Here is a 13577-nt window from a genome sequence, read left to right as displayed (position 1 = left end):
CCGAGGGAAAATTGATGAACAGAGAGATCTGGGTGTTCAGGTCCATTGTTCCCTGAAGGTGACAACGCAGGTCAATAGGGTGGTCAAGAAGGCATATGTCATGCTTTCCTTCATTGGACGGGGTATTGAGTGCAAGAGTTGGCAGGTCATGTTGCAGTTGTATAGGACTTTGGTCCGGCCACATTTGGAGTGCTGTGTACAGTTCTGGTCGCTACATTACCAAAAGGATGTGGATGCTTTGGAGAGGGTGCAGAGGAGGTTCACCAGGATGTTGCCTGGTATGGAGAGTGCTAGCTATGAAGAGAGGGTGAGTAGATTAGGATCATTTTCATTCAAAAGACGGAGATTGAGGGGGGACCTAATTGAGGTCTACAAAATCATGAGGGGTATAGACAGGGTGAATAGCAAAAAGCTTTTTCCCAGAGTGGAGGACTCAATTACTAGGGGTCATGAGTTCAAAGTGAGAGGAGGAAAGTTTAAGGGAGATATGCGTGGAAAGTTCTTTACACAGAGGGTGGTGGGTGCCTGGAACGTGTTGCCAGCAGAGGTGGTAGACGCAGACACGATAGTGTCCTTTGAGATTTTTTTGGACAGGTACATGGATGGGCAGGGAGCAAATGGACACAGACCGTTAGAAAATAGATGACAGGTTAGACAGAGGATCTTGATCAGCGCAGGCTTGGAGGGCCGAAGGACCTGTTCCTGTGCTGTAATTTTCTTTGTTCTTTGTTCATCATTTGTTGTAAATTTACTAGGTTTGACACCTTTTTCAGGACTGGTGCTGCTCCTGGCATACTCTCTTGAACTGCCTATTGAACTAGGATTGGTCCTCTGACTTGATAATGTTGGCACAGTGAGTGAAACACTTGAGTTATGACTGAAACACTTGAGTTATATTGTAGTTGAAGACACTTCCATGATCAACAAGGCCGACTTTTTTACAGTAGTTTATCTAGTTTTTAGCCACTGGAATCAGTTCTGGGAATACCATTTGATGAAGGCGCCTTTGTTGTAAAGAGTACACTTTGAGATAACAAGGACTGTGCTGATGTTACTCCTACCAGTGACTATCGTAGATAGATGCATCTGTGAGGCTGTTCGGTTAGGATAAGGCCAATGTTTTCCTTCTTGTTGGTCCTAAGACAATCTGCAATCCAGTCTGACTGGTATGTCCTTTGAAATTTAGACAATGCAGTCAGTAAAAGTTCTACTCTCAATGATGAACACTGAAATCCTCCATCCTGAGGACATTCTGAACCCATGGATCCTCAGTACTTCTTCCAAGTGGCATTCAACTTGAAAGATTCATAATTCATCAGCTGAGGGAGGGTGCTTGATGGTAATCAGCTAAATCCTGATTTCATTTCATTTTCATCTTTTCATCAGAAACAATTATAACAGGCCTGCTGGACCAATTCCCCAAATTTCTACGATCCAAGCGCCTTTCTCTGACGACTGCTGCTTGTGTGATATTTTACTTCCTCAGTCTTTTACTTGTAACACAGGTATGTTGTCATGTAATAATTTGCGATAGCTCTGCTTGTGTGATTATTAGAAAACTATGAAATCTGAAAGTTCACAGCATTGTGTATTAAAAAGAACCTTGTATGTTTATCATTTTTTGCTGTTATTTAATATAGTTTAGAAATGTTTCTGTCTGTAGCTCAACACAGAGCCTGAGTAGAGCTGGAACTCAGCTTTGTTAATACCATGCAAATCAGGTTGTGACTGCACACATTTTAAATCAGCAGGACATTGTCTAATAGCTCCACTTACGTAATTTGGTAAATTTCCATCTCACTTTCAGTTTGGCTCAGTTTATAACACTGTTGTATTTAAATCAGAAGAGACTTGTGAATCCCAATCAACAGTTCAAGCACATACGTAGGTCAATGTTCCACAGCAGTGACTACCAGGAGTTTGGTATTGTCAGATATACCCATCCTTTAGATGAAGCATCAAACTAAGGATATAACATATCCAAACCAGGACATCCAGGATCTTGCTGTGCTTTAAATGCAGAGGGTCACTCAGACCTACAGGTTTATTCGAATTGATATGTTGTCATGTGTATTTTGTAACAAAATACAGTGAAAAGCATTGTATGGTGTCACCAATCTCCAGCGCTATCTTAATGGCTCCACAGACACATGGCCATCTGAGAGAAAGATATATTCTCATCATCTCCTTAAAGATGCCTCATCATCTTCTTAAAGGCAAAGCCCCTTATTCTTAAATTGTGTGTCCTAATCCTCATTCACTTCAGAATAAGAAAGGAACCAGCCTGTCACGACCCCTCTTACATGTCTAGTATGATTAACTCCGAGTCTTCTAAACTTAAATGTATACAGGCCCATCTATCATAATGATAGAGCCATCACAGGATTGAGTCAATCAGGGCATCCCCCTTTAGGGCTGAGAATGCTGACGTACAGAGGAGGGGCTGTGCTGTTTACTGTCTCAGAAACAGTGGGTGTTATGGCATGAAGCAAGATTATGCAAGTTTATATATGTTGAGTATATAAACCCATTCATTGGTGGGAACATACATGGTAATAGTGGTACTGAAGACTTCTGTTCAGGGTGATACCTCTGGTTTCAGCAATGTATCAGATCATCTAGAAAATTAGGGTGTTTGTGTGGCATGTCATGAGGCATTTTTAAAAAAAAATTTCATTTCTTATTAGGCTGGGATTTACTGGATAAATTTAATTGATCATTTCTGCATCGGATGGGTTCTCATTGTGTCAGCCCTACTGGAACAGATGGGTCTAAGCTGGATCTATGGTAAATGTAACAAGAAAAGCATTAAAATAAAATGAAATAATTGAATTGAGAAGGTTTACACAAGGAAAGTTCTCAACTTGTGTTATGTGGCATAACACAAATTCATTATCAGTAACATTAATTTGAATGGAAATGAAAATCATAGCTATAATTTCCACAATTAACAATTGAACATTAATAGCAGAAATACACCCAGCAGAAATTTTTTAAAAATCAACAACTATGTCTATTTAGAGGAAGAATGAGAAATGAATTGCTGACGTGATGCATATTGTTCTTTGAAAGCTTGAGAAAATGCAAGTTCTCCTCAATTATCAAAGATATCTCCCCATTTAGTTCCAGAAGCCAATACAAGATAGGCAGTGTCCCCAGTCATAAAAAAACCCAGGAAATTCTGGACTTACTCAGCAGGCCAGACAGCATTTGTAGAGAAAAACAGAATTATCATGCTGTAGGAAATCATGAAAATTTCTCAATGCCTTTTATATCTTTCACTCATGGTATCTTTGCTCTTCCTGCATTATACTTGTTTTTTAATGGAGAAAATTGACCTGCTAGTATTTTCTTGTTAAATTCTGATGGAAACGTTGCTTAAACATCTTCATCCAGATTGAACAGCTATTTGCCAGTTGAGCTCCCCTTACTGCCAATTATCAGGGCAGACCGATCCTGGCTACTTGACGTGCTTTTGCTAAGAGTAGCCTGGAATTCTTTTGCATTCCAGCATCAGCCAAAGACTTTTGTAGTACCGGACAAGTCTCAGTGTATCATTGTATCAAGGGGGTGACTGATGCAATGTCTAGATGTCTGACTGCTCCCCTTACATTCAGCATGGGATCAGGGTCTATATCAGAGTGTTCAGTTGGCTGTATTCTCCAAATGATGTCTCACTCATTGTGGTCCACAGGGCACAACGTAGCACTCCAGAGGGGGAAATCTTTGGAAATAGATGATTTATTTCGCTGTGCCACATTTCTGCCAATGAATCTGAGGGTGAGGAAAGGACGATATTCCAGCTGCAGAAGAAAGCGCACTACTTTCGGCAGCAGGGAAATATCCAGGCACCTGTTAAAATGAGATGATTTAACAGGGAATGTGGACCTTATTATGCAGTAGCATCTTTGCCTCACTCACCTCTGTATGACACTTCCCAAACATCCATACATTCATTGAATAAACAGTTTGTACCAGGATAGCACACACAAGGAGCACAAGTGAAGCTAGAACAGCAAATAGTCACAGAACAGTCATTTAATATAGAGTCTAACTAACCTACCTACAAACCGAAACAACCATCTTTGTGAATCCATGTGTGATTAATGCGTTTTCTTGATTCTTCTCCAGATGGTGTGCCCAGTTCATTGCCAGCTATGCTCCATTAAGGCTGCTGACCTTTATGTCCTTTGCGTGGAATGATTTTGGCCAAATTTCTCTGACTGCCTGAAACTGTGAGGACCTCAGCATCCCGGGCTTCCCCTGGGCAGTAGCAGGAATGCCATCTGTCACTGCAGCATGCTGAGTTCTTGGTATCAATGGCAAAGGAGCAGTGGGGAGGATGGCCCCATCAATTCCCCTGTGACATACCCTGTCATGGCTGCTCATTCCCCCCAGCCCCTTCACCACCATCACCACCACCAGCCCTCACTCTAGTTCTGGGCACTGTTGCTCCAATACAAGGTGCATCAGAATGCATACCGAGTGTTCCATCCATGAATTGCTCAGCTTGACACTCCTTGACAGTCTCTCAGTGGAGTTGTGCAGGGTAGGCAATTGTAGCTTTTATAGGTTGCATGGACTCCTTCACTGTTTGTGCCGCAGGGTTCAACGTTCCCCCTTCAGTAATCCCTGCCCCATCCCCACATACCTGGTGCTGTACACACAGAAGCTTGCACTTAACATTTGACTCCAGATGTTCTTTCACAGTCAGGTGAACAATCTCTGCTTTGGTTCCAGCCCTTTGCAGAATATCAGAGACCTTCACAATCTCAGTCTGCAACAATGTGACTTGCGGCTGTGATTTGCTTGCAGTGTTGACCCGTCTCCACCCACCGAGCTGGGTTCATCTGCCCTGGTGCACAAGAGTAACCGCCCTCCTACTCATTAGACAGAGTGTTGAGTGTCTGCAGGCGCTAAAGGAGCAGTCAGAGATTTATGAATGACTGACTCCTTTTTCAGAGCAGCTCCACGCATGCCGTCTGGTCAGAAACTGAAAATAAAATGCAATCTGCATCCATATAGTACTGGTAAAATTATAAAATGGCCAAGATGCTACTTTATTAATCAGAATTTGCAACCAAAATGCATTGAGATATCAGGACATAATGTTCTCAAGCAATTTGAAATCCTAGGTGATCCTTTCTCTGCTTTAACCTGTTCATTAGTGCCTCCCAGTACCTGATAAATTTCGACAGCAAACAAGCTGCCCTGAAGGCAGACAAAGCGAGTAATGGTGTCTCTCTCTGTTGCTCACAGGGATAAACAGATTCATCAAGGACATTGAGATGATGATTGGGAAAAGGACTTGGTGCTTCTGGCTGTGGTGGAGAATGTGTTGGTTTTTTATCACCCCGTGTTTGCTGGCAGTAAGGAGATGTTACATCTTTTAGAGACTTGAATCGAAAGTAATGAAACTTCACACAGTCTCTCATTCTCTTTCTGATCTTGTTATGTGCATTCATCTTATTAGGTAATCTTCTTCTGGTCCTTAGCAACATTTGCCCCCCCAAGGTATGGAGCTGTTGAATACCCTGGCTGGGCAATAGCACTGGGCTGGTGTATGACAGTCTTTGGTATTATGTGGATCCCCCTTGTCGCAATATTGAAAATAGTTCAAGCTGAGGGCTCCACCTTGCAACAGGTAGGGATGTACCTTCATAAATTTCAAAGATGATGTAAAATGATTTGTGACGTACTCTGAGTGCCCAAAGTATCTTCATTGGTAGATCATCTGAAAGTTAGAATGGCATGTTTTTTTTTATTCACTCAATGGATGAGGATGTTGCTAACCAGCTAGTGTTTATATTCCTTCCCTAATGGTTCAGAGGGGCATTTAAGTTGCTGTGGGTCTGGAGTCACATGTAGGCCAGACCAGGTAAGGATGGCAATTTCCTTCCCTAAAGGACATTATGAAGCAGCTGGTTTCTTTCCTCTCAATCAATAATAGTTTCATGGTCATCATTAGATTCTTAAATCCAGATTTTTTTTTAATTGAATCCAAATTCCATCAATTGCCATGGTGGGATTCGAACCTGGATCTCCAGAACGGTTTCTGGGTCTCTGGATTAACAGTCCAGCAATAATACCCCTAGACCATTGCCTCCCCTATTTTACAGATGCGAGAGAGACCACAGTGGGATTACTTTTTTTCTTGACTTCTGGTTGTTGACTGCAACATGGAATGTTACAGAGGCAGCGCCTTAGACCCCTTTGAGTGTTGTGACTTTAATAAAACTTCCTCAAATCAGAAGAAAAGATAAATGTCTATTCCCACAACTGGCTGAAAGGTAAATGTAACAAAAAAAAATCCCCCCACGCCCTGTCCAAGCACAATTACACACAAGAGAAGTTACATTCTATGGATCAAATATGCACTCCAGTTATTTTAGGGGAATTTAATCTATATGTAGACTGGAAGAGTCAGATGGATAAGGGTAGCCTAAATGAGATGTTCATAGAATGATTTTGGGGTATTTTCTTCAAACAGCACAATCTGCAGCTAGCCTGCAGCAATCACCATTAGAGAAGGTGTTATGCAATGAGAATTAATTACTGGTCTCATACTAAATGCTCCTCCAGGTAGCAGAAACATCATTTTAGTGAATCTTAAATTAAGTTTGAGGGAGAGAAGAGTGGGTCTAAAATTAGCATTCAAAACTGAAATAAGGTCAGTTATGAGAGTATGAAAGCAGAGTTAGTATCAGTGAACTGGCAACTTATTTTGAGGAATAGATCAATAATGATGCAATAACAGACATAAAAGGGCATAGTTCAAAATACACAGAATATGCACTTTCCAATGATAAATAAAAATGCCAAGGGAAGGACACACTGTCTGTGGCTAACTAAAAAGTTTAAGATACTGTCAACTTAAAGCATATTATTGCACAAGAGGTAGCTGGTTAAAATATCGGTTAGAATACAATGAACAGCAAAGAACAACTAAAAGATCTAGAAGGAAAATATTAGCGTGATGGAAAGCAATAAAATATGAAAACAAAATAGTAAGATTTTCTATAGATATGTTAAAGAAGCACATCATGAGCAAAGTGACAATTAGTCCTGTAGAAAGAAGTTGAAGAAATTGATGATAAAAGTTAGAGGTGGCAAATGAATCGAGCTGATTTTTTGCATTAATTGTCACCAAAGATGGTGTAAACAACAGCCAAAACAGCTGTAAATTTAGAAGTGGAAGGGAGAGAGGAACGTAAAAGAACTACAACCTTGAGTGAGGTGGTACTGAGCAAATGGGTGGAACTGCAAGTTTAAAGTCTTCGGCTCCTGAGAGACTTTTTCTTAGGGTGTTAAAATGAGATGTCTGCAAAGTAGTCAAAAGCCTTCTGGAAATCCAAATGGATCATGTTCCTGAATCTCCTAAATCTAACTTGCTTGTTACCTGCTCAACGAACTCCAACAGATCTGTAGGGCATGACCTCCCCTCCAAGATGTCATGCTGACTCAGCCCCATTTAACGTTGCACTTCCAAGCACTCCACAATGTTACCCTTAATAATGGACTGTAAAATCTTACCAATGACCAAGGTCAGGCTAACCAGCCGAACATTTCTTGTTTTCTGCCTCCCTCTCTTCTTAAACAGTGGTGTTACGTTAGTCCTCTGGGACCTCCCCTGATTGTTTAGTCCTGTGGATCCTCCCCTGAGTGCTGAGAGATCACCATCTATATCTTTACAATCTCCTCAGCTATCTCCTTCAAAATTCCGGGGTGTAATCCATAGAGTCCCGGCAATTTACCCTCTTTCAGACCTTTCAGCTTCCCCAGCAACTTCTCTTTCATGATGACCACCACAATTGCCTCTGTCCCCTGATTCTCTTGAAATTCTGGTATGCTGCTGGTGTCTTCCACTGTAAAACTGATGCAAAGCACCTACTCTGTTCATCCACCATTGTTATTTGGTTCATTGTTGGCTGTTACCTTCCAAAATTCCCTGGATTGTGGAGAAATTCCTCTAGGTTGGAAAATTTCAAGCATTACTATCTCTATTCAAGAAAGGAGGGAGACATGAAGCAAGAAACTACATGTTAGTTAGTTTAACATCTATTGTTGGGACAATCCTTGCATCCATTTTTAAGGAGATAGTAGCAAGATATTTAGAAAATCATGATATCATCAAGCAAAGTCAATATGATGTTCTGAAATGAAAAACGCATTTGGCAAATTTATTTGAGTTCTTTGAACATGCACTAGACAAGGTAAATAAAGAGCAAACTTGAGATGTAATTTATTTGGATTTATAAAAGTTATTCACTGAGACACCCCAAGAAAATTTCACTCCAAAATGTAGGACCTTATGGTATTGACGTGATATATTAGCACCGATAAAGGACTAACTGACAAAGTGGAAGCACTGAGTTAGGGTACATTGGTAAACTGAAACTAAGAAGTTCCAAAGGGATTAGGGTTGGGACCTCAACCACTTATGATCTATGTCAACGATTAGCTGAAGGTACGGACTGTATTTTAGGTAAATTTGCTGGTAATACAAAGATGGATGTAGAGGCAAATTGTGAGGAGGTTACAAGCAGTTTGCAAAGACGGTTTTGAGAAATAGGTGAAGCAGAATTTGGCAGTAGAAACATACTTTTAAATGGGAACAATAGAGAAGTGGAATATTGCTTAAATAGAGAGAGAACGTGCACAAAAGTGATCTGAGTGTCCTCATACATGAATCTCAAAATTTAATCATAAGGGTATGGCATGCAAGAGTGATGGAGAATAAATTTAGGGATCTCTTGGTAATACTGCACAGAGAATTAGTGAGAGTGCACCTATTGTACTGTGTACAGTTTGAGTCTTCTTACTTAAGGATGTACTTCTTTTGATGGCAGTTTGCCATCAATAGAAAGATTCGTTAGGCTGCATTCAGTCTGTATTATCCTGGATTCTTGAACCAGCAATTGAGCACCAACCCACTCTGGATCAAAATTGGAGAATATCCTCAGACCCCACACGGGAATCTAGGTTCACTTTACAGTCTCCAAAGATCCAGAAAGCTTGGCTCTAGCCATGGTGATGATCATATATCAAAATTGCATGGACACATTGAATGGACTAGCAAACATAATTCGGAATTTAACCACTTTAATGTTCCTTAGCTTTTTCAAGAAAAAACAGAATGGAAGAAACCAGAACAGTTCCTTTTAATACACAGAATTTTTCTGACTTTGCGCATAAGATGCCTGTAAATATGGCTTGAAACTGGAAGCATTCCTTTTTTCTAAAATAAATGGTGATTTGAGTCGGATTAACTGGACTAGTATACAAAAGTGAAGCTGCAGCAGAAACTAGCAGTAGGTTTTAGTCCTCTATCATTCACATATAAAAATCAATAATAGCTGTTTCTAACTTGTTGGTCTTTTTGCAAGATAATATTGTGCACACTTCCAAGCTGTCTATGTTTTTAATCCTTATATGGCCTTATACAGCTCAAAGAACAGTGGCTATACAGGTCAATTTAATCTGCAATAACAGGATGTGGGCTGGATGAACACAGCAGGCCAAGCAGCATCTTAGGAGCAGGAAAGCTGACATTTCGGGCCTAGACCCTTCATCGAAAATGGGGGAAGGGAAGAGGGTTCTGAAATAAATAGGGAGAGATGGGGAGGCTGATCGAAGATGGATAGAGGAGAAGATAGATGAAGAGGAGAGTATAGGTGGGGAGGCAGGGAGGGGATAGGTCAGTCCTGGGAGGACGGACAAGTCAAGGGGGTGGGATGAGGTTGGTAGGAAAGAAATGGAAGTGCAGCTTGAGGTGAAGGAGGGGATAGTTGACAGGACGAACAGGTTGGGGAGGTGGGGACGAGCTGGGCTGGTTTTGGGATGCAGTTGGGGGAGGGGAGATTTGTGCTTGTGAAATCCACATTGATACCATTGGGCTGCAGGGTTCCCAAGCGGAATAGGAGTTGCTGTTCCTGCAACCTTCGGGTGGCATTGTTGTGGCACTGCAGGAGGCCTAGGATGGACATGTCGTCTGAGGAATGGGAGGGGGAGTTGAAATGGTCCACAGCCAGCAACCCCAGAGAAGACAGCCGAACGATGGCGTTCGCTGCCCCGGAAGTGGTGTTCCTGCCGGTGGAGGATGTGACATCATCTGTGCACTCTTCGAAGTAGGCACATGTCCAATGGCGGCGGGTACATTGTGGGGGAGGCCCTGGGTACGGCTGGGGATTTGGCAGGTGGAGGAATCCTGTTTTGGGGTGGGCAGGCACCAGTAAGTTTACTGTACTCATGGTTTTAGTGACCAATAAAGCTGAGTAGAATTGTGGTTTCAGGCTGTGGATCCTACGAAGAATAAAAAAACAAGAGAGGTCCTTTGCAGGTCTGTGAGAGAGAGGGTCTGAGCTGGGGTTAGCTGGATTGCAGTGTCTGGAGATGCCAGCGCATGGCTGAGAGTGTGTGTTTCAGGCTTCTGAAGGGCCTCAATGTTCTGAGTGTAGATATTGCCACAGTTGGGACAAAATTGGGTAGACCTGAATGTGGACTGTAGTCCATTGGGGATGATGTTGTTCCATAGGCAAGTACTAAGAAAGGTAATGTGGCTGTAGTACCCGGTTTGCTTCAGGGCATGGTCTAGCTGTTTCATGGCCGAAGAGATTACAAGAGAGTTGCGGTGGGAGAGAGATCCCCTGAGGTTTGTCTGGAGGGAGGAGGGTAATTTCTTCAGGTTAGCCATCCTTGGAAGTGGCTTTGCAGTGGGGTTAAAATTGTATCAGAGAAAATAGGAACTGCAGATCCTGGAGAATCCGAGGTAACAAGGTGTGGAGCTGGATGAACACAGCAGGCCAAGCAGCATCTTAGGAGCAGAAAAGCTGACATTTCGGGCCTAGACCCTTCATCAGATATGGAGGAGGGGAAGAAGGTTCTGAAATAAATAGGGAGAGAGGGGGAGGCAGATAGAAGGTGGATAGAGGAGAGGATAGGTGGAGAGGAAACAGGCAAGTTAAAGTGGCAGGGATGGAGCCACTAAAGGTGAGTGTAGGTGAGAGGTAGGGAGGAGATAGGTCAGTCCAGGGAGGATGGACAGGCCAAGGGGGCGCAGCCCAATGGTATCAATGTGGATTTCTCAAGCTTCAAAATCTCCCCTTCCTCTACCGCATCCCAAAACCAGGCCAGCTTGTCCCCGCCTTTCTAATCTGTTCTTCCTCTCACCTACCCCCTCCTCCTACCTCAAGCCACACCCCCATTTTCTACCTACTAATCTCATCCCTCTCCCTTGACCTGTCCGTCCTCTCTGGACTGACCTATCTCCTCCCTACCTCCCCACCTAACTCACCTTTACTGGCTCCATCCCCGCCTCTCTAACTTGTCTGTCTCCTCTCTACCTATCTCCTCTATCCATCTTCTACCTGCCTCCCCCTCTCTCTCTATTTATTTCAGAACCCTCTCCCCTCCCCTATTTCTGATGAAGGGTCTCGGCCCAAAATGTCAGCTTTCCTGCTCCTGAGATGCTGTTTGGCCTGCTGTGTTCATCCAGCTCCACACCTTGTTATCCCGCAACTATAGCATCTACAATTCCTATTATCTCTGATTTAATGCTCATTGTGTTTCCAGAATGAGAAATTAATGATGCATTGATTAATAAAACTCATTATAATTACATATTGAAACTCCATGTATGTTAAATTGTTATGGTATTGATCTTGTAGCTTTTTCATCAAACGAGAATATAGTATTGAACCTTCTTCTCAAATTGCTGTGACAATAGTTTCAGTAAAGTATTTTCAACCATTATTATTGAGATGTTATACAAGTTCCTTAACTGTATCTCACTGACAGTACATTGCCTATGCAAAAATAGAACTTAGACAAGATTATAACCTCTGTCATAAACATACAAGTTAAATATTTGTCAGTATAATATGAATTGCTTTTTGTTAGAACAAACTGCACAAAAAATGGTTAGGAACAAGATTTGTTTTTGGTGGGAAGCTAGTGCAGATAAAAAGTAGACAGAAAAGATTAAATGTTTCGCTTTTTCTTTCACAGAAAATTTCTGCCGCTTGCACATCAGCCCCTGATTGGGGTCCGTACTTAAAACAACACAGAGGGGAAAGATACAGAATGAAGCTGGATTCTGCAGAAACACCCATCCCTATGCAACTTCTGGTTACTCCTCAAATATGAACATTTAACAGAGTATGCCTTGCTCAGCTTGTAAACAATGTCCTGAGAAAGCACTATCACTCTGATTTACTCCCATTAGAACCTCATTGTGTGCTTGCTAGAACTGCTAATAACTTAGAGTTGAGGTCTCAAGTACAACTTTGGCTGATGTTTCTTCTGCCCATACTGCAGGCATCAATTTCGGGCAGGCTAGCGCACAGATGTATGAATTATGGATTGAACGATGCATTGAAGATGTGGTATATCTCAGTTATGCACCTGTTTTTAGATGGATCTGAGCCAGAAGGCAAAGTTCAAACCAGAGTCCCAATCTTTTCGCTGTTAGTAGGTTTCTTCACTGCATGCAGCATTACAGATCTGTTCCATCTCACTATTAATCGACTGTTTTTCTTATTCTCTTACTGCTGTTTGAAATAAATAAATCAAACAAAACCAGAGCAGATAGCCCCATGTAACAAAAAATAAAATTCTAACAAGACACACTAAAGTATCATAGTGGGTGTGATGATGCACCCTGACCTGTACGGTGCCCACCCACCACAGCAGGGCTGAAAACTATCAGTGGACTGACTCACCTTCTATACAATCTTGGTCCTTCATCATACAAAGTCCTTACTTATATTTTTAGTCAACCAATCATTAACAGATTGTTTCCTTTCCTCTCAAAACAAAATCTTTGTAAAATGATTAAAGAAATACAAAACAATCAATTTTGGTTTTCTCACAATTCATTATTACAGAAGCTCTTTGAGGACCTCCAACTATTTCCAGAGCAAAAGTTCCGCTTTGTACAACAGTCTGATAATTGGTACTTTGCATTGTTTTAGGCATGTCTTTTCTCTCCAACATTCCCTTACACAAATAAGTTAAATCCTCAAACATTTGTCAATGAGTTTTTAGTTGATTTCCCATTTTTCCAAACATGATTATTCGCCAGCATTCAATTATGATCCTTTCTCAGAATGCTTTTGCATTGAACTTCCTTTAGAATGTTACAGAAGTAGAATATCATATCTATCAGTTCAAGCAGCACCTCTGTTTCAGCTGCTAAGGTAATTTTAGCTGTGTCTTTTTATTTTCTTGGCTTCCAATGCCAAAGGACAAGATTTTTCATTTTTACCCGTCAAGAACACAAACAACCTAACTGTACATAAATGCCCATCTGGAAGATTGGAGTGTGATGTTTCAAAAAAATGACTAAAGTTATATTTTTTGAGTTACCCAAGGCTGGAGATCTGGTGCACATTTCTCCAAATTTAATTACATTTGCCCTCTCAACCTCCTCAGCTGTAAAATGTTTTATCACAATAGAAAGTTCCAACATGCCATAATTGTCCTAGAGCACTTCCCAGCCCAATGTCAGTTTAACTGTCTAGTCAATATTTTTAACTGCGCTGTTTCTTCTCTGGATGCAAAAGTATCTATGCGAGAAT

The 13577-nt window shown here is 41.6% G+C and overlaps 1 protein-coding gene across 6 annotated transcripts in view; it reads left to right on the top strand.

Annotated features, from left to right (window-relative positions):
• Window positions 1-12850, top strand: part of LOC125458776 (sodium- and chloride-dependent neutral and basic amino acid transporter B(0+)-like) — a 45911-nt gene extending 33061 nt beyond the window's left edge. For 3 of the 6 annotated variants that reach the window (XM_048544423.2, XM_048544424.2, XM_048544420.2), the window contains exons 10-14: window positions 1387-1505; window positions 2688-2787; window positions 5260-5369; window positions 5474-5644; window positions 12007-12850. In XM_048544423.2, the coding sequence (XP_048400380.1) occupies window positions 1387-1505; window positions 2688-2787; window positions 5260-5369; window positions 5474-5644; window positions 12007-12144 (638 nt within the window). In that variant the 3' untranslated portion in view covers window positions 12145-12850. Of the gene's footprint in view, window positions 1-1386; window positions 1506-2687; window positions 2788-5259; window positions 5371-5473; window positions 5645-12006 lie in introns of those variants that run through there. The other 3 variants (XM_059651503.1, XM_059651504.1, XM_059651505.1) reach the window with 3 other exon arrangements.
• The last annotated feature ends 727 nt before the right edge of the window (window positions 12851-13577 follow it).

The sequence above is a fragment of the Stegostoma tigrinum genome, chromosome 15 (genome assembly GCF_030684315.1).
Source record: "Stegostoma tigrinum isolate sSteTig4 chromosome 15, sSteTig4.hap1, whole genome shotgun sequence".
NCBI classification, from domain to species: domain Eukaryota; kingdom Metazoa; phylum Chordata; class Chondrichthyes; order Orectolobiformes; family Stegostomatidae; genus Stegostoma; species Stegostoma tigrinum.
Note: the sequence above shows the minus strand (reverse complement) of the source record. Positions and strands in the feature narration are given on the sequence as shown.